The sequence below is a fragment of the Gymnoscopelus microlampas genome, assembly GCF_963454915.1.
Source record: "Gymnoscopelus microlampas genome assembly, chromosome: 7".
Lineage (NCBI taxonomy): Eukaryota > Metazoa > Chordata > Actinopteri > Myctophiformes > Myctophidae > Gymnoscopelus > Gymnoscopelus microlampas.
Window position 1 is genome coordinate 15056633 of NC_139944.1, and position 22637 is coordinate 15079269.

Sequence of the window (22637 nt, forward strand, 5' to 3'; positions counted from 1 at the left end):
GACCTACAACCTGATGTAACACCCAGTCATGGTAGTCAACATTGGTTCTCAAACTTTTTCGTGCCAAAGACCCCCAAATTGTTATGTATTTTAACCACTTAAGCCCTATTTTATAACTCATCATACAACGGTGTCACGCAAAAATACAGAAAATAGCCAATCTACAAGGTCACAATGTTATGCGTTGTGAGCTTGGTTTTAACTGTTAAGTTTAACTGTTAAACGACTACCTACATGCTTCACAGTGCAGCAACAAAAACAAAACAGAAATCACATAGAACTGATAAAACCTTTATTTCACTTTAAATGGTCTTTTACATTTTTTTGTTTTTCCTGATTATAACATGGAAGGCGAGAACCTAGAACTGGATTTTTTTTCTTTTTTTAATTTGTTTTTATGTATTTTTTTAAAGACAAAACACAAATCTAATATTACGTCAATAACCAGGAGAAAAGAGGTGTGGGGGATGAGTCTTTTGTGTCATTTTAATACATGTTTTTTTGTCTTTAAGCTAACTCTAAAAAATGTCACAACCACGTGCGTGCTAAGCAATAAAACCGTCACAGAAGCTTGTATTTTTCTCATTTTTTCTCTCTTTTACGCAGAATACTGGTCAGTATAAACAAAAAAAACAAAAAGAAATTAAGATAGAAAGAAAAGCAATTATTAGGTACCAGATATACAAACAGGCTTTGTGCCACATTCACTACTGCATGGGACTGTTGTTTCCCCCTCTTATCAAGCGTAGAAGAACAGAAGAATGGCCTTTGTTTTTTTGTTTTTGTTCGGCTAAAGGAAAAGACAGGGCAAGAGTTTTTTCCTTTTGCTTTCAGTGCGTGAAAACATTTGTCCTCAACTAAAAAGAAATGACACAGACACATGAAGGGCTTTTGTCTGTAACACACCTAACTGTAGCGGAATGTTCCAGGCTAGAAAAAACAAGGATATTATTGTGACACTGAGTGAACGGAAGCGTAGGTTTTAAATTTACAAAAGAAAATAAAAAAAATAATGCATCAACTAGATCTAAAATTCAAGGCTCCGCGTTTGTCTCTCTAGACCACTACTCATGACAACCCCCACCCCCCCGGTTCCTTCCTAAAACCCTACAGTATGCGTGTGAATGTACACCAGAAAGACATCTTGTGTTCAGGTTTGCTCAGGATTCTGAAAAAAGCAGCAACGAAAAACCCACAAGTCAGTGGATTTCATTAATGACCACAGAATGATAAGAACATGATCTGAACCAACCAGGCACAACCATCATGTTCTACACCATGTGCGCAGAAATAATTTCCCCCTACACCATTGTGCACAGGAAAAAAAAACATCACTCCTCTTCTGTGTGTGCACAGAGAAAAGATACTCCCTGGTTCTTACAAAAGAAGCTGCGAGACCTTTTTCGCCAAGGAAAAATCCCCCTCTAAGGAAGAGATGACTAGTGAGGAAGTCTGTCCTCATTGGCTGCTTGGTGACAAGACAATTTCCTCCCCATTAGCTTTGATCATAGAGTTATAAGGTTTTGATCAAGCACAAGCTACACTGCCATACCCACTGAGTGCTATGGCAGCACAAACTTTGAAATGACAGAGCCAGTGGAACGGTGACACTTAAAAATGACAGCGTCAGTTTACTTTCAAGATCACCACGTAGCTGGTTCTATCTAGCTGTTGAGCTAGAACTCAATATTTGGTGGCTGTCGCTGTCGGGTGGAAGGAACCTTGTATGTCCACATTTTTTATTATACGAAAATACATTTAAAAATGCGATACGTTGTGAGCTTTGAGATCTGCTATTTTCTTTACTTTTCTGCAACATTAATTTACGAATACACAAAGTTGAAATATGGATACACAAGGTTTCTGCCCGACAGCAACAATTTACTACGTACTCTGAAGGATAAAAGAGGTTTTGTATCATAAAACACACAACCCAAAACAACTTACTACATAGTTAAACGTATTGGTGGGCAAAGTACTCAACCCCAGTACTTAAGTCAAAATATATATCGATACTCCTGGTCAAAATATTACTCTAAGTGAAAGTTGCTCACTTTTTGTATTTGTATATTCGAGTTTAAGTACTGGAGTACTCGATTTAAAAAAACGTAATTATTTTTAAAAGCATGCTTTTGAACACTTAAGTATTCAAAAGTACAAACTACATTCTTTTCAATATCAATTCATTGTTGCATTGAAAAAACTAAATTGCGGATCTACAAGCTATTTCAAAAACATTTTCATAACTTTTGAAATATGGCTTATGGGGTTATTTTGTGACAAATTTTTTGTAAGTTTGGATCCCGGGGGTCCCTTCCTAGAAATGTAGTCGAGTCAATAGTGCAATTTTTGTCTTCGAAATGTAACGGAGTGAAGGTCATCAGCTTGCAAAAAAACTAAAATGGACATGCTGTGAGCTTGTAGATCGGCTATTTTCACTGTTTGAAAAGAATACTTGAGTATATACTTTGTCCACCACTGCTCAGAAGGGTATTGGAGGAGCACAAGAACACGCCGTTTCTCAATGTTGAGTCCGGGGACCACCAGGGGTCAGAACGGACCCGTTAAGGTCTGACATTTATTTGTATACTCTGAGTTATTGAACACTGAGGATTTTACACTGTATATTGGGGTCCTAGGGACAAAATAAAACGTTTTATCAAGAGGGGGTCCGTGGCCTAAATACATATCAAACTGGGGGTCCTTGAAACATAAAAGGTTGAGAATCACAGGAGTAGCTTTCTAGACTTGTGGGTTTGGGGCATTGAGATGGACTAGTAAATTAAACAAACGACAAATGAAATGTAACCGTTTCATGGGTTTTCTCCGCAAGCGGGTTCGGATCTAAACAATATCCAAAAAGGTATTTTTGTTTTTCATTTCCAAAAATTCAAGTTTACAGTTAGATTCTAAAAATGTTTTAAAATGTTACAGTTTAAGAACAAACCAAATTGTTAATTTTCTTATGTTAGGAGTAAAGAAATTATATAAAAAAAAACAAAGATAAAACATGTGTGGTTAATAACATGGTTAAAAGGATTGATGTTTGACAACTACATGGCGGGTTCAATCGAATAACCTTATGCAAGTTCACAATGGAATGTTTGTCTTTTTATTCAAATTCAACCAATCTTTGAGTTCCAAACTGGAATGGCAGACAAAAAAATGGTTGGGTCCTTTTAAATCGGAATTGTTTTTCTTTTATACAAGATTATAATCCAAAACATCCATTTAAGCACACATTCTGATCCGACTTGTTGCGCGCTGGTGTCGTGCGCCTAAAAACATAGCCCATCTATAAGCGCACTAATAGCTTATGTAGAGCTTATAGAACGCCTATTTTCGGCAAGACACCACAAGTAATATCAGACCCTTTATGAGTTTTGTCAAATAAACAAAACCAAACCTACAAAACAAAGATGAGTTGATGTTTGATTCCACAGCAGATGCATAATCAATACTTGTGGGTTCATTTCACGTCTTTTTTTCTTGGTCAGTGTCACAATACAACCTTGTATTGACCGTTCTGTATTAACCTCAGCAGAATGGCACCGCCACTCAAATAAAAAGAAAGAAAATAACTTTCTGAGATTGTGTCCCCCTGAAATGTTTAAAACCTCCCACGGCAAATGAAAACCAATTTATTAGTCTGGGTTTTGTCCAGACTTAGGATGGGTGGAGAATGAACTAAACATCACAGTGTTTTGTTTGAAAATAAATGAACAGTTTAATTAACTTTTCTTGAATGTTTTCTTGTAAGTAGAATAAAACCAGCCATTTTTTTGCCAGTACACTAGGAAAAAGCAGAGAGGAGAAGAGGGGACAACCCTATGAATGCAATAAGTCACTAGAGAGAGAGAGAGAGAGAGAGAGAGAGAGAGAAAGAGATTGAAAACAATGTATTCCAAAATGTTAGGAAGGAGGAAACAAGGAATCGAAGCAAGGAAAGGTTTGAGAATCCAGAAGCAAAATTTAACAAGTACTTTTTTTAAGAAGTGGGTGCACTGGTCAAAAAAGAAAAAGAAAACTAACAAATGTATCAATATTATGTCTGGCTTTAACCGTAAATGAACTGAAAACAAGCGCTCCCTCCCTCTGTGTCATTTATAAGACTTATGCTTAATTTATACTTTGTCGCACGACGGGCGTCGGACTGAACATTTGTTGAAGCCTTTTGTCAAACTTAGATAATTATTGGCCCCTGGCTCTGAATCGTGGATAATTAAGATCAATTTTTCCACATGACAATGATTGAAATAAAAGTCTCAAGACAATCCCCCTGCTCATTTAAAGCCTGATTTATTCTTGGTTGTGCATCGCAGCGCTATGCCTTGAGCTTGTAGATTGGAGAAAAAAAAACTAAACTGAATATGAAACAAATTTTCCCCCCACTGAAATAAATGCATCAACAAAAGATTTGAGATTTGAGACACCGTCGTCCTCGACGGAATAGACTGATCTGCGCTGCGATTGCGATCCAAAACTTGGACAACTATTTTCTACTCAAGGCGCCCCAAAAAAAGGAAAAGCTTGGGAATGATTCTTCCTGCACTTCAGAAGATTGGATGGCATTATTTGGGAACAGCGATTACACCAGTCCAAGACTGTCTCTGAGGTCTATCTGTCTGTCCTAGCCAGCGGTGGACAGCTTCTCTGCAATGTCTGTCACGGTTTTGTGGATCCACACATCGGTGTGTTCCTGGCCCATGCCCACCAGGTACACTGTCAGCCTGGGCGAGACACCGGCATGCAACCAAGTACAAATCAGGCAATATTTGTAAATTTGAGACCGTTCTGTTGAAAACCTCTCCTATGAGGTTATATAATAAGTAATAACCCAACGCATCTGCAACGTGTTGTGGTCCACAACGCCATCATACGATGAATAAATTAGGCTTTAGGATGGCCGGCAAGGTCAGAAATGGATGAAAACGGCCTTCCCTGGAGTGACAGAGAAAGAAGGAGCGAACGAACGAACGAACAAGGGAGGTAGGGAGAGGAGAGGAGTGGGGCGGGGGTGCGTTTGTTTTTTTCTGAGGGTCAGGCACAATTCATGCCGGTGGTTCATACAGAAGGCCGGAAGGTCAGAAAAACAAGGAAGAAGAAGAATGAACTGATGAATGGAAGGGCTGTGTGTGTGTGTGAGGAAGAGTAGAAGAAAGAGAGAGAGAGGGGAGGAAGAGGAAGTGGGCGGGGTTTAACAGTGAAGTGCGCTCTAGTTCTCTCCCTCCGCGGGGTCGGCCTCTTCACCCTGGTTTTCTGATGTCCACAGCTGAAAGACAAACACAGGACGTGCATCTGTCAGTCAACCAATCAATCATTTCATCTGTCAGTTCCGGTGTCAGATAGAAATCAACATGCAGCACTTTAAAGCAATGTTGAGTCTCAGTAACTGCATTATAAGAGTGTGTGTGTGTGTGTGTGTGTGTGTGTGTGTGTGTGTGTGTGTGTGTGTGTGTGTGTGTGTGTGTGTGTGTGTGTGTGTGTGTGTGTGTGTGTACATACAGTCAGGTTATCTCTTAGTAACTGCATGATAAGGGTGCTGTCTTTGTAGGAATCCTCGTTCAAGGTGTCGAGCTCGGCGATCGCCTCATCAAAGGCCTGCAGAGGCAGAGAGGAAGACACAAGGACGTTACCCCACCAAACAGGAAGTTACATCATACAGGAAGTTGCCTCATCAAACAAGGCATCCAGACATCACCAAAGCCTGACCCGGGCTAAGACACAATAGGTTCTTCAGATAATCCTTCAGAATCGGTTCAGCTGATCGACAGTAAATCTTAACGACACCATTCACCATCCTAGCGAACAATAACAGCAGTGCATTGGCCTATCAACCAGTTTTCATAAATAAACAAAAATAGTAGCATGTACAGCTTTTAGATTATTAAGAAAACACAAGCTTCAAAAGTGAAACTCATGCATTTGTTCTGGTTCAGCTAAGCATATTAGCCTTGTACATTAGGCTAAAGTGGCAGTACTAAAACAGAACAGAAAAACATTACTCCGATGCTAGGAATACCCTAAAATGCAATTACTATGGGCAGCCATTGGATGGCAGTATAGCATGTCCAAAATATATAATACAAATTAATTAATTACAATGTATTAATCAATTGTTATCCTCAAAAATGATTAATCATGTGTGTACATACCGACTTGGCCAGGCTGCAGGCTTGGTCTGGTGAGTTGAGGATCTCATAGTAAAAGACAGAGAAGTTGAGTGCCAGACCCAGTCTGATGGGATGTGTGGGCTGCATGTCCTTCTTACTGATGTCAAACGCCTCCTGGTACGCACCCTGAGAGTTCTCCACCGTAGCTAGAGGACACAGAGAGAGAGTCTTTTAGCTTGTTCTTTTCTTTTAGAGAACAGTCACCCTTTCCTGAGGGACCAATTAAGCTTCAGGTCGAGTCAGATCAAAGCACAGCAAATTGCATTGCCACATGCATTCCATTATATTTCTTTGAGCGTGTTATTCAGGAGTCTTTTTACAGTAAATGAAACAATATGGGTCTCAGACTTCATGTGACCAGCCTGTGATGTCTGCGGTGGCCTCGAGGTTAGAGGAGCACATTTCTGACCGAACGGTTCCTGGTTCAACCCCGCGGACTGGCAGAAACAAATCCGGGAGGGGGAGGTGAATGGCTAGCCTGGTAAACCCTCCCTCCGGAAATCTCATTTCCATTTGATTTCAGAAAGGAGTCTGGTCTGAAACGCCTTTCTGCAATAATCGCTGTGGGCTGGAGTTGGGCGGGAGTAATACCGTTGACTGACAACCCCTTCAACCAATGATCGTTTTCCCCTTCAGCCAATGAGCAGTTCATTTTGACGAGCTCCAGACTATGTGACGCAACGGGACTTTTGGGACGGCCATGCCGAAAATAGGTTGCCTTATTGGGATACATGCGTGTCACTCCCCGCCCCTGCCGGTTCTCTAAATTTATATTTTTAAATAGGCTCTGTCATGATTAATTGACCACATATATGAAGTTAAACAACTAAATTCTATCCAAACGATATCTTATAAGTAAATTCCGTGCCTCAAAAAAGAAGTTTGAAAGCGTTATAAAACTGAAAGTAAGAAGTGAAGGCACTCGCACAAACAACAATGGCTGCCGTTCGTCTTTTTTCGGCGGCTCTCAGGCTGCACTCGGGTTCATTCGGGCTCACTCGAACTCGCCACCTGATTGGCCAACTGTCGCTGTCAATCACAGAACAATGAGCGACGACGCTGATAGGCTCGTCGGCTCGGCGAGCAGAGCGATTATTGGAGAAAGGCGTTTCAGACCAGACTCCTTTCTGAAATCAAATGGAAATGAGATTTCCGGAGGGAGGGTTTACCAGGCTAGTGAATGGCCACCACAACCCTTCTCCAACACCACTCAAGTGCCCTTAAGCAAGGCAAAGTACATGGGTAAAAAAAAAAGAGGCTTTAACATATCTATGACATATGACTCCAAATTTTCAGTCTGTGAAATTCAAGTTAAATATGTATCTATAAATAATTCCACTGCATATGTCTTGCAGTGGAGTTATGGCAAATTTCCCACTGATTTGAAATCACCGATTTCAAATCAGCAGAATATTGTCTGTTCTGTCGGTTGTCCAATCCCCACCCTGTCGACCGGGTCATCGTCTTGAGCGTTGGGCTATGGTGACGCAGACTGCCACTAAATGGATGTTTTGGTTATTTCCATGGCGATCTGCGTCAGGAGGCGGAGAACAGTGACAACACAGTATTATGGGCTGGCGTCTCTTGGCAACAGTGTGAATCAAGTCAGCTGCTCCGTAGGCAAGGAGCGATGTAAATAAATAAATAAAAAATAGATCAAATAGATTGAAAAAAAGATTTACAAGCTTGTAGATCTGCTATTTTTCCATGTCATTTGGAACTTTTTCAAATAGGACACATCCAAAATAGGGACGACCAGTGGTTAATTAAATCAGTGTGACTGATGTGTCAGCTGGTGAGCTTAATATATCGTCGCCGTCAGGTGGAAACTGTATGTCCAAAACCGCTCCTTTTCTATCATTATTCTAAAAATTATTTCAAATAGTGAAACTAGACGATCTACAAGCTCACAATGCATCGAGGTGTTGTGAGCTTGTAGATCTGCTACTTGTGTGCCACTTGTATGAAGTAGGACATTAATTTACCCAAAAAAGAAATAAAGAAAAGTTTAAATATTAGACATAAGAGGTTTCTGCCCCACAGCATCTTTAAACATGGTCTGTATTTTGTGACCGTCTACTTTTACTTAGGCTGAAGAGGAGAGAAATCATTTTAAACCCATCTCTTTTCTATTTAACCAAGGTCTGAACTGAGTGATCTCCTACACAGCTTACCACGATGGTTTTACATTTTAGAAAACTAAAATGTTTACAGCTCCGCAGGGGCTCTACACGAGGCTGGCCGTCTAGAAGAGGGTCGGCCTCATCTGTCTGTCCTTCTGTCTGTATACGCGTCCAGAGCTAATCTTGTAAACCGCTCGGTGCCAAATTTCTTGTGCGCACTGCCAGCAGGGCAAGGCACATAACTACATTTTTGTTCACATATGTGTTATATACTCTGAAAGATTTACTTTTATAATGGAAGTCAGTGGAGCCCTGATAGGGCTTGAGACCTTGCCCAAATTCGGAGACATACGTCAGATGTGTCATAGACCAGTGGTTCTCAACCTTTTAAATTTCAAGGACCCTGACTTTAGTGTGAATTAGGCCAGGGACCCCATTTGACACAATGTTCATCTCTGGAACCTCAATCTACATTGTAAAATCCTCAGCGTTAATAGAACTCCGAGAGCCCACAAATTGAATGGTTCTATTTGTACACTCAAGAGTTACAGACCTGTGAGGGTCCACAGTTCCTACAGTATCAATCATTTAGCTAGGGACCCCCTGGAAGCCCCTCAAGAACCCCTTGGAGGTCCCTGGAACCCAAGCTGAGAACCACTGTCATAGACGACTGAAGTCAAAGCCTGGCTAGATACATTAAGTCCAAGATCCACATTGGAGCCACGCTCCCATGTGGAACCCGAGATCCACATGGGATGATTTGAATTGTTTGTAATGGCCAAGCACCGAGAACACCACAATCTTCTACTAATAGTGGTTCTCAAAGTGGGGTCCAGGGACACCCAGGAGCCCATGAGTTGGTTCCAAGGGGTCCCCAGCTATAGTATTGATAGTTAAAAACCTAATGGACCCTTACAGGTCTGTAACTCAGTGTACAAATGAAGCAAATGGACCTGTATAATCTCAAGAGTTATGGGGGTCTGTGGCCCAAATTGGGGACCCTTGAAATACATTTTTTTTTAAATGTGAGCATCACTGTTCTACAATAAATAAACGTGTTCTTTGTTGTGTGACCCTGTCTGAACGTCTTGTGACCCACTGTCAGGCCCCAGTCTGCTGGTTGAGAAACTCGGTGAGAAGGTCCTGAGTCATCACCACCAATGAGACAAAGTGTCCTTTCATTCTTCTGAACATGAACAACCACGTCTGTTAAAGACATTTTTATAAATAGAGCCGCTTGCTCTTCAAGCCGTGAAAAGACTTCTCTACAAACAGAACCACCATTCTACTCCTCCTTGGAATAACAACACAATCTCCTTCTGTTTATTACTGTATTTATTCCCTTGTTTACAGTTTAAGAGCGATTACCAGCATTTTATATAAGAATAATGGGTTGGTGTCTGTGTGTAGGGGGAAGGGCAGTCTTCTTTCCTTTGAGGTTACTGAGACAGTAGGAATAGAAAAAACTGAGAGGGAGACAGTGTAGGAGAGGCAGATAGTAGCAACGCTGAGAGGGAAACGGTGTAGGAGAGGCAGATAGTAGGAAAGCTGAGAGAGTGTAGGAGAGACAGACAGTAGGAATGCTGGGAGGGAGACTGTAGGAAACAGACAGTAGGAAAGCTGAGAGGGAGACAGTGTAGGCGAGACAGATGGGTTCCATTTGTACGCTCTCAGAGTTACAGAGCCGTAAGGGTCTGTAACCCTGATTTATGCACACATCTATAGGAGTAATGGAGGTGCTTGTTTGTCATGACCATGCACGTCTCCGGACTCTATATATTGAACAACACAATCTTCTACTACAGTGGTTCTCAAAGTGGGGTCCAGGGACCCTCAGGGTTCCTTGAGGAGGTTCTAAATGGACCTTTACTGGTCTCCCAACTGGTAGTCTCCAGACCCCACATTGAGAACCAGTGATCTATAGCATACATGGATGTATAGGAGTAATAGAGGGGTAAAAGTGTCCAAATGAGTGTACTCACTCTTCTTTGAGTCTCCGGAGGCGACCTCTGACAGGTATCTGTAGTAGTCTCCTTTCATTTTGAGGTAGAACACCTTGCTTTCTGCCTGGCTGGCGTTGGCAATGAGGAAGTTGTCAAGCAGATGCTGATACAGACAAAGACACACACACACACACACACACACACACACACACACACACACACACACACAGATTTAGGGCTGCAACTATTGATTCTTTTCCTAGCGATTTAATTGAATAATCGAGAAGCTGTTTTAAAGTAAAATAATTCTATATAGCAACACATCGATTAATCACTTAAGCCCCATTTTATTTTTCTGATGTTGCACATCAGTGTGATGCGAGTAAGCAGCAATATGTTTTACACTGTATTTAATGTAACATTTTATTTGATTATAATGTGTTTTTTTCTGACTCCTCAGCAAAAAGACTATGAAATAGAGAAGTGACATTGTAAACTGTGGTGTCATGTTCAACTCTCTGTTCTCATGTGACTATTGCTAAGCTTTCACTCAATGACCCCATCTCCATCCCCCTCTCCTTCCATCCCTCTCTCCTCTCCCTCTACCCCTCTCCCTCCATCTCTCCATCCTCTCTCCTCCCTACCAGTCCTTGAGGCTCATGTCCTCTCTCTCTCTCTCCTCCATATGCTCCGTTTCTCCTCCCCCCCTCCTCTCTCCATGTCCTCTAAAGTCACAATCCTTCCAGGTCAAGGTCATGCATCCATTTATGGATCATGGGCCTCTCTCTCTCTGCACCACCTCTCCTGCACTGTTCTCTCACTCGCTCTCCATCTTTCCCTCCCTCCCTGTGTTCCTGACCACCAGCATCTTTTAACGCAGTGGTTCTACATTTTTTCATGTCAAGGTCCCCCAAAATCTATGTATTTGGCTGCAGACTACCATTTGAAAATATTTTGTGCCAGAAAACCCAAAAGATTTGTCAACACTTTTCAAAAATACCCCCCCCCCAAAAAAATAGGGCTTAAGTGTTTAAACTTGTTTCTTGTTTAGTTAGGGCCCTGGAGCCCACTCAAGGACCTCTGGTGGTCCTTGGACCCCACTTTAGGTACCAGTGTTTTAACACTGGTTCCCAAGGTCCCTGCATACAGCCCGCCCACTTCCCTCTTAATTGTGATTTCATCGGTCCTGATGGCAGGACTAGTGAACTGGAAGTTGTGGCATTCTTTCAAAAACACATTCAAATCAAAACTTAAGATTTGATTTATCTTGCCAATCAATGCCAACAATGATTTAATGAAGGACTTAGCTTTGACTTCAGTGTCATACGTGCAATTACATAGACAGCTGAATTAACATCCATGTCTGTTAAATGATTCAAATCAAATGAACCAATTACTTGAATGAATGAATTGATGCAATTAATCAAGGATATTTAAATTTGGAACCACACCACCAGAATAATGAGGAATCCCCACAAAAGGTGTATCAAATGATTGATTTTCAAGTACATTAATGAATATGCTTTCAAACAGATTTGAGTTAAAGACAAGGCAGGAAAATTAGGGACCAACTAAATGTATTACCATTTGGTATTTTCTCTATCACTGAGAAAAAGCAACCTATCCTGGCGGTTCACACTCGGTACAGTTTCTGTACATACAGTACAGAAACATTAAAAGATGGCTGGTAATGATAACTGCTGTAAATTAGGCTTGTTCCGACTGGCGATTCCGTTGTCTACCGCCGATGGAAGGGAAATTCCCCGATTGGTGTTTTCCTATGCCGATATGAAGGCCATTAATTCAGATGTTGTAAGATGTAAAAAAAGCTCTATAATGTCTACCATACAGTCCGCTTGCAGAGCCCCGCAGCACAAGCAACGAGGGTGGAGGCAATAGTTTGCCGTCTCCTTTGCATCTCCGTTCTCCTTGTTATGCATTCTCACTACAACGCTTGCCCTGTGCACCATTCCATAGTTGACTTTATGAGCATGATTTGGGTTGCGATATTGAAGATAATGATCTGTTAAACGGAGCATCACCCTGCGATACTTAGCAACAAGCGCAGACATTTTCTTTTAAAAGGGACTTGTTTGGGCCTGGACTTGTTTGGGCCTGGACCGCTGGCCTAGCGGTCCCGGCTCCTGACAGCGTGTTGTGGGTTTGAGTCCCGATCACGACGATCTTTGCAAAAAAAACGTTTTCTTTTTTTTTAAAAAGGGACTGAATAGAAGACAGGACTGGCATTTTTTTTACATTTCTTTTTGCCAAATCGCCCACCCCTAGGATCAATAAAAAGTCAATCTCTCTGATCTGAATCAACTCAGCCGGAATAATATTAAAACGCCTGCCCTTCACATCACTGGCTGTGGGATAATGCTTTCCTAACGATTCCACCGGAAATGGTATATGCACAAAGCTAGCTGGTTGCAGAGGAGTGACTGTCAGTGTCAGTCAGTCACCCACATCCATTATAGGCTTGTCACACCCCCTCCTCCCTTCATCCATCCACCTCCCTCACATCATTCTACCCATGCATCCATTCATCTATCCACTCTCCTCACCAGCACATCGTTGCAGATGTCTTGTAGCTCTGTTTCTATCTTCTCTCGGTACTCGCGGGCCATCTGCTGTTTCTTCTCGCTGCCCTCTGTCTTCTGTTCGATGCTGGAGATCACCCGCCAGGACGAACGCCGTGCACCCACCTGACACATACACACAACAACTACAGCTTAGATCACATGCACAATATACCGTTAGCTGAAATGCTTGTACAACAATTGTGACAAAGAATGAAAACAAAATAAAGGCCAGTCCACACCAATGATTCACGATGAGAAATTGCTGTGGTCTGGATTGCCCAGTTGCAGGTCGGTACAGTTTTGCAACGCAAATCATTGGTGTGGACAGGGCTTTAGATCACAAAACTCACAATAGAGCAAAAAACGATACAAATTGCATATCGTTGCAGAAACTTTAATGTCCAAACCATTGTCAGGAATGTAAAAAAGAACCTGTGTTCTAATGGATTCAATCTCATTATTTAGTCATCAGCTCGTTTATACTTTTCATTGTTCAATATTTATGAAACCCACAGACTTAACCACTTTCACTATTCACGGGTCAGGATGTTTGTTTGTCCTGTCTCTCTCTCTCCCTGTCTCTCGCTCTCCTGACAGTGACCTCACTTCGCTTTACCGTAATGTTCTTTTAGTGCACAGTGAGTCAACGTATGCAGAATGCAACTCTAGCGTCCCTGCACATCGATTAACACACACAGGAGGAATTACTTCAAATTAACTCAGGAAATGGATGGAGGCTTTTAAATAAGTAACAAAGTCAGTGGATTATAGATCCACAAAGTCTCTTACCAGTCTGTGTGCTTCTTCTATGCTATGTTCTGTGTTTACATAATAGGCTAAGTCACAGCCTGTGTTGTCTTCTTGTAGGCAATGGAGCACAGAATTGTGTGTGTGTGTGTGTGTGTGTGTGTGTGTGTGTGTGTGTGTGTGTGTGTGTGTGTGTGTGTGTGTGTGTGTGTGGTCATTCCACTGAATGTCATAAAATGGGTCTTTCAGTAGCAAATGTATGCTCAAGATTATGTGTGGATAGCATACTGTATGAGTCATTAAATGTATGTATGAGTGTAGTCAGTCATTGGATCGCAATGAAAACTAAGTCAGTTATGAATGATGATTAGTACTAATGACTCCAGAAATCAATATTTACTCTGCATATTGAGGCATCAAATTGTTGCATTTCATTGTGATCAAAGCAAGTAAAATCTCGCTGCTGAAACAACAACCGACTGAACTGATGAGGATAAATACACCAAAGATTTATTAGTGATGTCAGCTTCATGTGACATGCTTCAGAGCAGACTGAAGGGGCCCTTGAACTGCAAAACACTTAATATTGTTTATGACTTCACCGTCCTGTCCTTGATATCTTTATTCTAGAGAAGAGGGACGTGACAACATGGTGGATGACACCCCGGGGAAGATTCATGGGGCACCTGCCAAGTTTAACCACCTAAGACCTAAATGACCCACCCCAATGGAATGGGTCAAATGCAGAATAGGCGCTCACTGTCAAAAACATGTTTTTCTCCCCACAATTTAAAAGGCAAAGTGAAGCTTGATGTGACTGACGCTGAAATCTGTCAATGCAAAGTTAAGTAGTGTGACAAGGCAAACCGTTGCTTTAGTTAGATGCCGGAGAAATATGTTGTCATTATTCAGGAAAATATAGCTTAACACTGCTTCTCTCATGAAACATCTACCAGTCATTACTTCAACTCCCTTGATACAGAGTGAGTGAGTGAGTGAGTGAGTGAGTGAGTGAGTGAGTGTGTGTGTGTGTGTAGACATGGGATCCAATCAAATCCCTTTACAACAGTGGTTCTGAGGGACCCTTACACACCGTCTATAACTCTGAGAGAGTACAAATGGCATAATTTGTACTCTCTCAAAGTTATGGGGGTCCTTGAAATAAAACAAGTTTGAAAAACACTGCTTTAGAGTCTTACTCTATGCAATGCATGCTTATGTGTCATCATTAGATCAAACCAAACCACGTCCCCTACGTACCACGTTCTTGTAGGCGACAGACAGCAGGTTGCGCTCCTCATTGCTGAGCTCCTGACCCTGTTCTGTCACAGCCTTCATGGCGGCCGCCATGTCATCGTAGCGTTCTGCCTGCTCCGCCAACTTGGCCTTCTGAACCAGGTCGTTCTTATCCATCTTTGCACTGGAGAGACAGACAGACAATCAGTAAGACAGACATGTTAGATACCAGGGTGTAGATATACATGATCTCTACAGTAATGATGAGAGATAGATCCCAAACGATGCCAGACTTTTGGGTCCGACGCTCATCACGATTTTTTTTTGTCGAGCCCTAGACCAGATTACCGATGTTTTGGCTTATGTTCTGACCTAAAGTGCAAACTTTTCTAATCGTATGATATGCAACATATCAACCAGTTTCAACCTGGAATTCCAATTTAGGCAGGTCATTGTAGGTAGATAGATGGATAGATAGATACATTATTAATCCCAAAGGAAATGTGTCAGTTGCAATACATTCATATAGATTGCCAATAAAATCAGCATGATTAATACATAAAATACATTACATCAATACAATGGAAATAGAATGCAATAGAAAAACTATAAGTTATAAGAAATGATAAGTAAAAAAAGAAAAAAAAAGGTTAAAAAACACTATAACTACAATATAAATTAGCTGCCCAACCCCCTCCCACCTCCTCTGCCCAAGTGCTTCATTGTACTAATGGCCCTTGAAATGATGAGTTCTTAAATCTTCTGTGCTACACTTCTGTGATAGAAAACCTATCACTGAATGTGCTCTTCTGTGAGTAAAGTGCTGTGTACAGTGGGTGGCTGGCATCATCCAGTATGGATACTAGTGTATGAAGATTTTCACAACTTCTCAACGTTAAAAAATGGCCGATCTACAAGCTTGCAATGTGAGCGACATTTGTGGGCTGTGCAATATATCCGCCATTTTTAGCGGCGCTAGCTCTGATTGGTCAGACCCGTCAACGCTCTGATTGGTCAGACCCGTCAACGCTCTGATTGGTCAGACCCGTCAACGCTCTGATTGGTCAGACCCGTCAACGCTCTGATTGGTCAGACCCGTCAACGCTCTGATTGGTCAGACCCGTCAACGCTCTGATTGGTCAGACCCGTCAACGTTCTGATTGGTCAGACCCGTCAACGCTCTGATTGGTCAGACCCGTCAACAAAGTGATTGGTCAAGCTTCACGTGACACATGGCTATAAACACATTATAAACACATATCGATGACAAAATGTATCAAAGGCGCCGCTAACTTCACACAGGGTGTGATTTTTGAATAGCCAAAGACAACACAGACGAGTTTCCGGATTGAATGGGTTAATTACACTTACACAATCGAGACACATCAGCTACATAACTACAGAGATGGATAAAAACTCAAAAGAATGGCCGATATATGTAGACAGGAGACATCAAAGGTACAAGCCTCCATCTCAAACAGACAAGACAGACCAACATAACTGTGGGTTGTTGGACCAACAGATACAAGTGTCTGACAATGTAACAGTTCCAGAATCAGTTTGTTGTCACTGAAACCTCCTGATCACAGAGAAACCCGATAAGACAAAACTCAGTACTTTCATCAAATGCCATCTTTCTATTCCAGTAAAATGGCTGCTCATGGATACTCCCCTGAGGAACAATGTTCGCCTCCAGATGAAACTGAGGGTCTAAGTAGGACACTGCCTCTACACACACGTATAACTTCAATACTTGAGATTTACGTTCAACTTTGTTTATATTTAAAGGCAACATTTAAAATACATTTATGGTGAATTCAACCACACCAGGGCAATAAAATACAACTTCTGTTACATCCCATTTATCACCAAATAGCTTGGATCGCTGCTCTATAGGTCCCTGTTGAATAACTTAGGAGAACTTAGATTTATTTTCCGCTGGTTAACAATATGTATCTATTCTAAACCAATATCTATCTGCCAAAATGAAAGTTCTAGGCAGGGTGGAGTCAAATAAAAGTCATACTGACATAATTTCCTGTGTGAACTTTTAGTGCTGCAGGACTCAAATGAGCTCCATTTATCCAAAGCAGGGGTTCTCAAACATTTTCATGTGAAGGATAACCAAATTGATACATTATGCCCCCCCCCCACCATCTGAAAAGATGTTATGCCAGCAGCCTCCATCATAAGAGAATGTGTGTTAAAAATATTGTAAATTAATCAAAGTGATTTCATTTTTCGTGTGCTAATGAGAACCTAATAAAGCAAGTAAAAACTAAAATCAAAGTGATTTAATTTTTTCCCCCTAAGATTTTACTTCAATTTGGGCTCTACAAGCTCAACACGCTTCAGCTATTTTCAAATGTGATGATGCGATGCGAGAGTGCGGACAAGCCAACACCAACTTGGGACTCCTGGATTGCTTGCTGCCCTCTACACCTCCTGTCTAGCATCAATAGCCTAATTATAAAAAAATGTTAAACTGGTTCGACTGCTGATGTACGCTACAGCAACTTATTTTCTGGGGACACACTGCAACCACACCCCAATGACCCCACTTTGAGAACCACTGATCTAAAAAGTGAAGTACATAGTATAACAACACAAAGTCCATGTTGGTTAGCCACATTTCCATCTAGTAGGAGCCTGTGACACGTTTTCAGGATTGTGGATTTTAACATTATGCAGCCCTCCTGACAACTGAACACATATGGACTTCTTGGGATTCATTTACTCAATCAAAATCCTTTTACTCTTGCATAGCTTCTGGATCCAAATTGCACAATTATTCAGAGGGTATGCCATTTATTCTGTGGGTGTTGTCACTGCATCTAGCACACCTTGTACCAAAGGATTAAGATGGAAACTTAGAGGTTCTGTTTTAGATTTATACTTAAATTCATATTGCTGCTTCAATCTCATGGCAACTGACAACCTAATTTCCCCCCAGGAATGATTAAAGTAGAATGTTAAGGTGTTACAGAATGGGCTCAAATATAGTTGAAATCTTATTTTTAAGACAAATGGCCTCATTTCCTTCATGCTAGTTTTGAAAACGTATTCAAAGCAAAGTAGAAACTGACAAAAGCACTAGAAGCACCATTAAAGTAGTGACTACTGATTCCAAACTGCGACTCAAACTTTACCACTATGAAAGTCTGTACACATCAGGAGCATGCTAAATGAACGAGACGAAAATGTGTCCCGTTAAACTATTCATATAGAATACTATGAGTTAATGCCTCAATTCATAAAAAGTCGATGCTTTTATTCACAGTGAAAAATCAACCTCATTTCGGAAAATAACTCCCATCACTTTATCACCACATAATATTTGCTTTCAGGGTGGATGTACTCCTGACAAATTCCAATAATCACATTTTTGCACATTTTGAAATAGGCCGAAGCATTAAAAAAATGAAATCTAATCAAAGGTTTGATATTATTCCTCAAATATCACTTTGGATGAGGTCAAATCTTTTTTGTTGGTTAAGAAATTATGTTATAGTGCAATGGAAACACTTATGGAATAAATTATGTAGAGGTAGCCTCTCAACAGACACGGTTTTCACTAGATGGACACCCTTGAAATGTTGTGTGCGTACAAAGCGGTGACCTTGTTTCATGGCCCCCTAACAGGGGACACAGTGGTGCTAAGGACAAAAAAAGCTGCTATACAATTATTACTTATTTTATATACATACATACATACATACATACATACATACATACATACATACATATATATATATAAAATATACATATATATATATAAGAAGCTCACAGAAATATTTTATGTGTGTAAGGCACCTGTCATTGATGTATTGGCCATTAGAAGCACTCTAATTTATCCTGAGTTACTTATGTTATACTGCACGATATGAAACAACATTATAGTGTCTAATAACAGCATGGCTTTCCTGTGCATCTCCAACGTCATGATGATGACGATGATGTCAGTTTGACAACATCCTTACCCAAATATGGAGTGACAGCCACAGCAGCCACGCTGTAGAAATATATATTTTTAATTAATATTGCAATAGTGATTTTAACAGTAATGTTGTGAACACAAAGTCAGTGATCTACAACCGTGGATCATCAGAAATAATGTGAGGCCATTCTAAAAAGCTCTAACTGTGGAAAAACAGCCAACAGCAGTCTCTTGACCCTGCCGTAAGCCTGATTTATACTGAGTTGCATGCCAGTATCGCACACTGAAAATAGCCGATCTACAAGCTCACAACGCATCGCGCTGGGAGAAACACCTGCTGCAAATAACTAACTCAGGCTTTATACTGCCCTGGCTATACCTTTGGATAAATTAACGATAGCGTTAGTTCTTTCATTGTATCCAGATAACCGGTGGCAGTATGTTTATCTGTCTGTCCTCCTATCAATGGTTCATGCAAATCTGGCACACCCACACCTCGCTTAGCATTCCTGCCAGTTCTTTTGGGATGGGTTTGGACGTGTCCACAGTTTACCACTGTAGCAGTAGTCAATCGTTTCATGAATAGCAATTTTATAATGTACTTAGACATATGTACGTAGACATATTGCTTCTACTCAATACCTGGCATGGAGACTAGATGATTTATATGCATTATGAGTAATACAATGTTTTGGCTTTCTCCAGATTACAAACAGTTACATGTTGCTTACAGGTAGATTGACAACTGTGTTTATCACGCACACAAACCCACACATTTAAAATGATTCTCAACCTTCAGAATTTCAGGGGTCCCAGTTTGAGGCCACGGACCTCCGCTTTGATACAATGTTTAATCTCTAGGAAGTAGGAACCCAATCTAAACTGTAAAATGTTAATTTAACTCTCAGAGTTAAAGGTCCACTTGGACCGCTGGTGGTCCTCGGACCCAACATTGAGAACCAGTGAGCTAGAGTCTAGACAATACTCGTACATTGCTGTGCGGTTATCATTTTACTGGCCCTGTTACCAAGAAAACACCAGATAAGACAAATACTTCATTACCAATTATACCATCCTGTAAAACATTACTCTAGGTCACCTAAGGGCTTCAACAATTCTTTGATAGGTATTCCCGCCACACACACACACACACACACACACACACACACACACACACACAAAGATGATGGGTGGAATATGATCTATTTGCATGCGTTTTCCAGGGCATGGGCCAAAACAGCATACCATTTAAACCTATACACCCCTAATGGTTACTGGAAATGATGGCAGCGTTTAGCATAAATGTTATGCACAGCACATCTATGCGCATAGGCCTGATTGGTGAGTGTGTGTGTGTGTGTGTGTGTGTGTGTGTGTGTGTGTGTGTGTGTGTGTGTGTGTGTGTGTGTGTGTTTATTTAGGTGACATTATTGTATATGTTTTTCACATGTGCTTTAAACGTCCCTGTCATATTTATATCATGGAAACATAGCGTCAAGTTGACGTGCCCCTGCGCAGGGAATGCAGTTAAGATGCGGTGACAGCTACCAGACGACAGGCTGCTAACGACCCATACAATGACTGACAGGACAGTGACCCACTTCAATACAACCTCCCCGCTAACAAACCCCACCACCACCCAGCCGTCACTTCAGACATCTACGGGAAATGGCAGCGCCTCACGCCGCTATAGCAGCTACGCCCAGCAGCCACCCAGTTTAACTAACTAGTTAGCCAGGTAGCTAAGCTTGGCTGCCCCTCCCGATTTACAGTCGATCGATCGATCAATCAATCAATCAATCAATCCTGGACCGTAAAAAAAAAACACCACGTCACGATAATCGATAAATACCACCGGGGGTCTTATTTGTTGTGTGAGAGAGAGGGGGGGCTGGATTGAGACAGGCTGCGGTGGAGCGCTAGCAACATACATGCTAACTTGGCTAGTGACATGCTAACAGACTAGTAGTAGCGACGGGCCGGGGTGTCGCTCGCCAGTGTTGCCTGCCAGGTCTGCTTATTATAAGCGACTTTGGGCTCGTTTTCCTGTAAAGTTGCTTGACATATTGGTAGTTGCGGGTTGCGTTTTTTATTTGGCTTGTTTTTAAAGTGTAGTTGCTTATTGGAGCTTATTTCCTATGTTTAAACCAGTGGTTCTCAAACTTCTTCATGTAGCCTACTTAACTTGGCCACAGATCTGAAAATATTGTGTGCCAGGGACCCGCATTTGTATATTTAAAATGCAAAAACATTTCTTTGAAAATAGCAGCTCTACAACAAGCTCGTTGTGAGCTTGTAGATCTGCTATTTTCAAATACCTGACTGTATGTATATGTAGGTTCAACAGTGTTCCTGTGGCCTGCTTCTTTAGAGCCTGTTTTCATTTACCTGTTTGCTTATTTCTCTCGCAAAATCTGGCAACACTGTCGCTCGCCACAAAGAACAGATCTACAAGTTAACTTGTCCAGTTACAAGCTAGCTTGTAGATCTGTCTTTTTTTGGGGGGGGGCAGGCAACACAAGAAGTCTCTTTGCGATGTGGAAACGGAGTAGGTTCACTAGTCATCCAAAAAAACGACATGTTAAATTCCAAACTAAGTGTCGACGTGACGTTGGGAATGGAAAAAGACGTCAATATCCGTCGGGCCGCGCAGCACATATTACATTATATTACACATTATGCACACGTTAGACGCTCGAGCTGTCAGAAAATGGCCAAACTTCCACCCTTCCCTCCTCTCCCTCCTCCAACTTCAACCATCACACATTCATGTTCAACTGAAAACTAAATGCCTTAAACGCACGTTTTGCCAAATATCGAGGCCTTAATAACAAAAACAAGGATGTAATAATGATATAAACACTGCAATGATGTCTCCTTGGCCTACAATGCACCGTCCTCCAGCAATTCACAATAGAAGCACCTTCCTTCCTTCTACCCAGTGTTGCCATATTTCTTGAGAGAAATAAGCAACCAGGTCTAGGAAAACAAGCCCAACAGAAGCAACTTAGGCCACAGAAGCACTTTATTAAGCCTATATGCACTGGCTATTTGACAATAGCAGATCTACAAGCTCATACATGTGGAATACTTAGAATCATTTTGGAAAGACAAATGCTCCCTGACACAAAACATTTATGGAAATATTTGAAAACCACTGGTTTTAAAAAAAGAAATACCAAAAATTGGAAGCAGGCCTAAACTGAGCACGTACACGCTAGAAACAAGCCCCCCCCCCCCTCCAAAAAAACAGCAACCCACCAATTTTTACAAGCACCTCAACAGAAAAAACACGCCCAACGTCGCTTATAATAAGCCGACATGGCAACCCTACTTCTACCGCGGTGGAGAGAGAGAGACATGGATGGATCCACGCTTCACCCACTTTTATTTACCCCCCCCCCCCCTAAAAAAAAACGGCCCCCTTTAACCGCTCAAACACCCTCCTAAACCCACCGGTGAAGACGGTTTAAACGTTCGAAACTCACAGTTCAAGGTGTTACTGAGCGTCCCGCTGCTGTTTATTGTGTGAAAGATGGCAGTTTGTTCTTATCAAAGCCGTGTCGTCGCTGCTGCTGCTGCTAGTAGGGCTGTTCAGGGCAGTACCACTTCCGCCTTGACACTTCCGCTTCCAGCGTTGCCATGTGTCGCGAGAGAAATAAGCACAACCGGCGTCTAGGAAAACGAGCCCAAAAGAAGCAAACTGTGGGCTACATGAGCCCTTGCTAATTGAAAACAGCCGATCTACAAGCTCACAACGCGTCGTGATGCGACGCGTTGTGAGCTTGTAAATCTGCTTTTTTCTATAAAAATAAAAAAATTGAAGAAAATGTGGAATATTTTTGAAACACTTTAACAACACAAATCGTCCCTGGCATAACATATTTACAGGTGGG

The 22637-nt window shown here is 41.5% G+C and overlaps 1 protein-coding gene across 1 annotated transcript; it reads right to left on the reverse strand.

The window, feature by feature from the left end:
* Positions 1–275: 275 nt before the first annotated feature.
* Positions 276–22382, reverse strand: LOC311049722 (14-3-3 protein beta/alpha-1). The gene is made up of 7 exons (XM_084063520.1): positions 22230–22382; positions 14829–14988; positions 12804–12944; positions 10279–10402; positions 6156–6319; positions 5506–5601; positions 276–5272 (listed from the first exon to the last, which is right to left on the reverse strand). The coding sequence occupies exons 2-7, from the start codon at positions 14979–14981 to the stop codon at positions 5216–5218; spliced, it is 735 nt and encodes a 244-aa protein (XP_083919646.1). The 5' UTR covers positions 14982–14988; positions 22230–22382; the 3' UTR covers positions 276–5215.
* Between the last annotated feature and the right edge of the window lie 255 nt (positions 22383–22637).

Excerpts from the sequence above, each read along its gene's own strand:
- LOC311049722 (XM_084063520.1), bottom strand. The coding sequence starts at position 14,981 with ATGGATAAGAACGACCTGGTTCAGAAGGCCAAGTTGGCGGAGCAGGCA. Across the intron at positions 6,320-10,278 it reads CTCCGGAGACTCAAAGAAGA|CTACGGTGGAGAACTCTCAG; the intron begins GTGAGTACACTC and ends TGTGTCCTCTAG. Across the intron at positions 5,602-6,155 it reads CCTGCAGCCTGGCCAAGTCG|GCCTTTGATGAGGCGATCGC; the intron begins GTATGTACACAC and ends CTGCCTCTGCAG.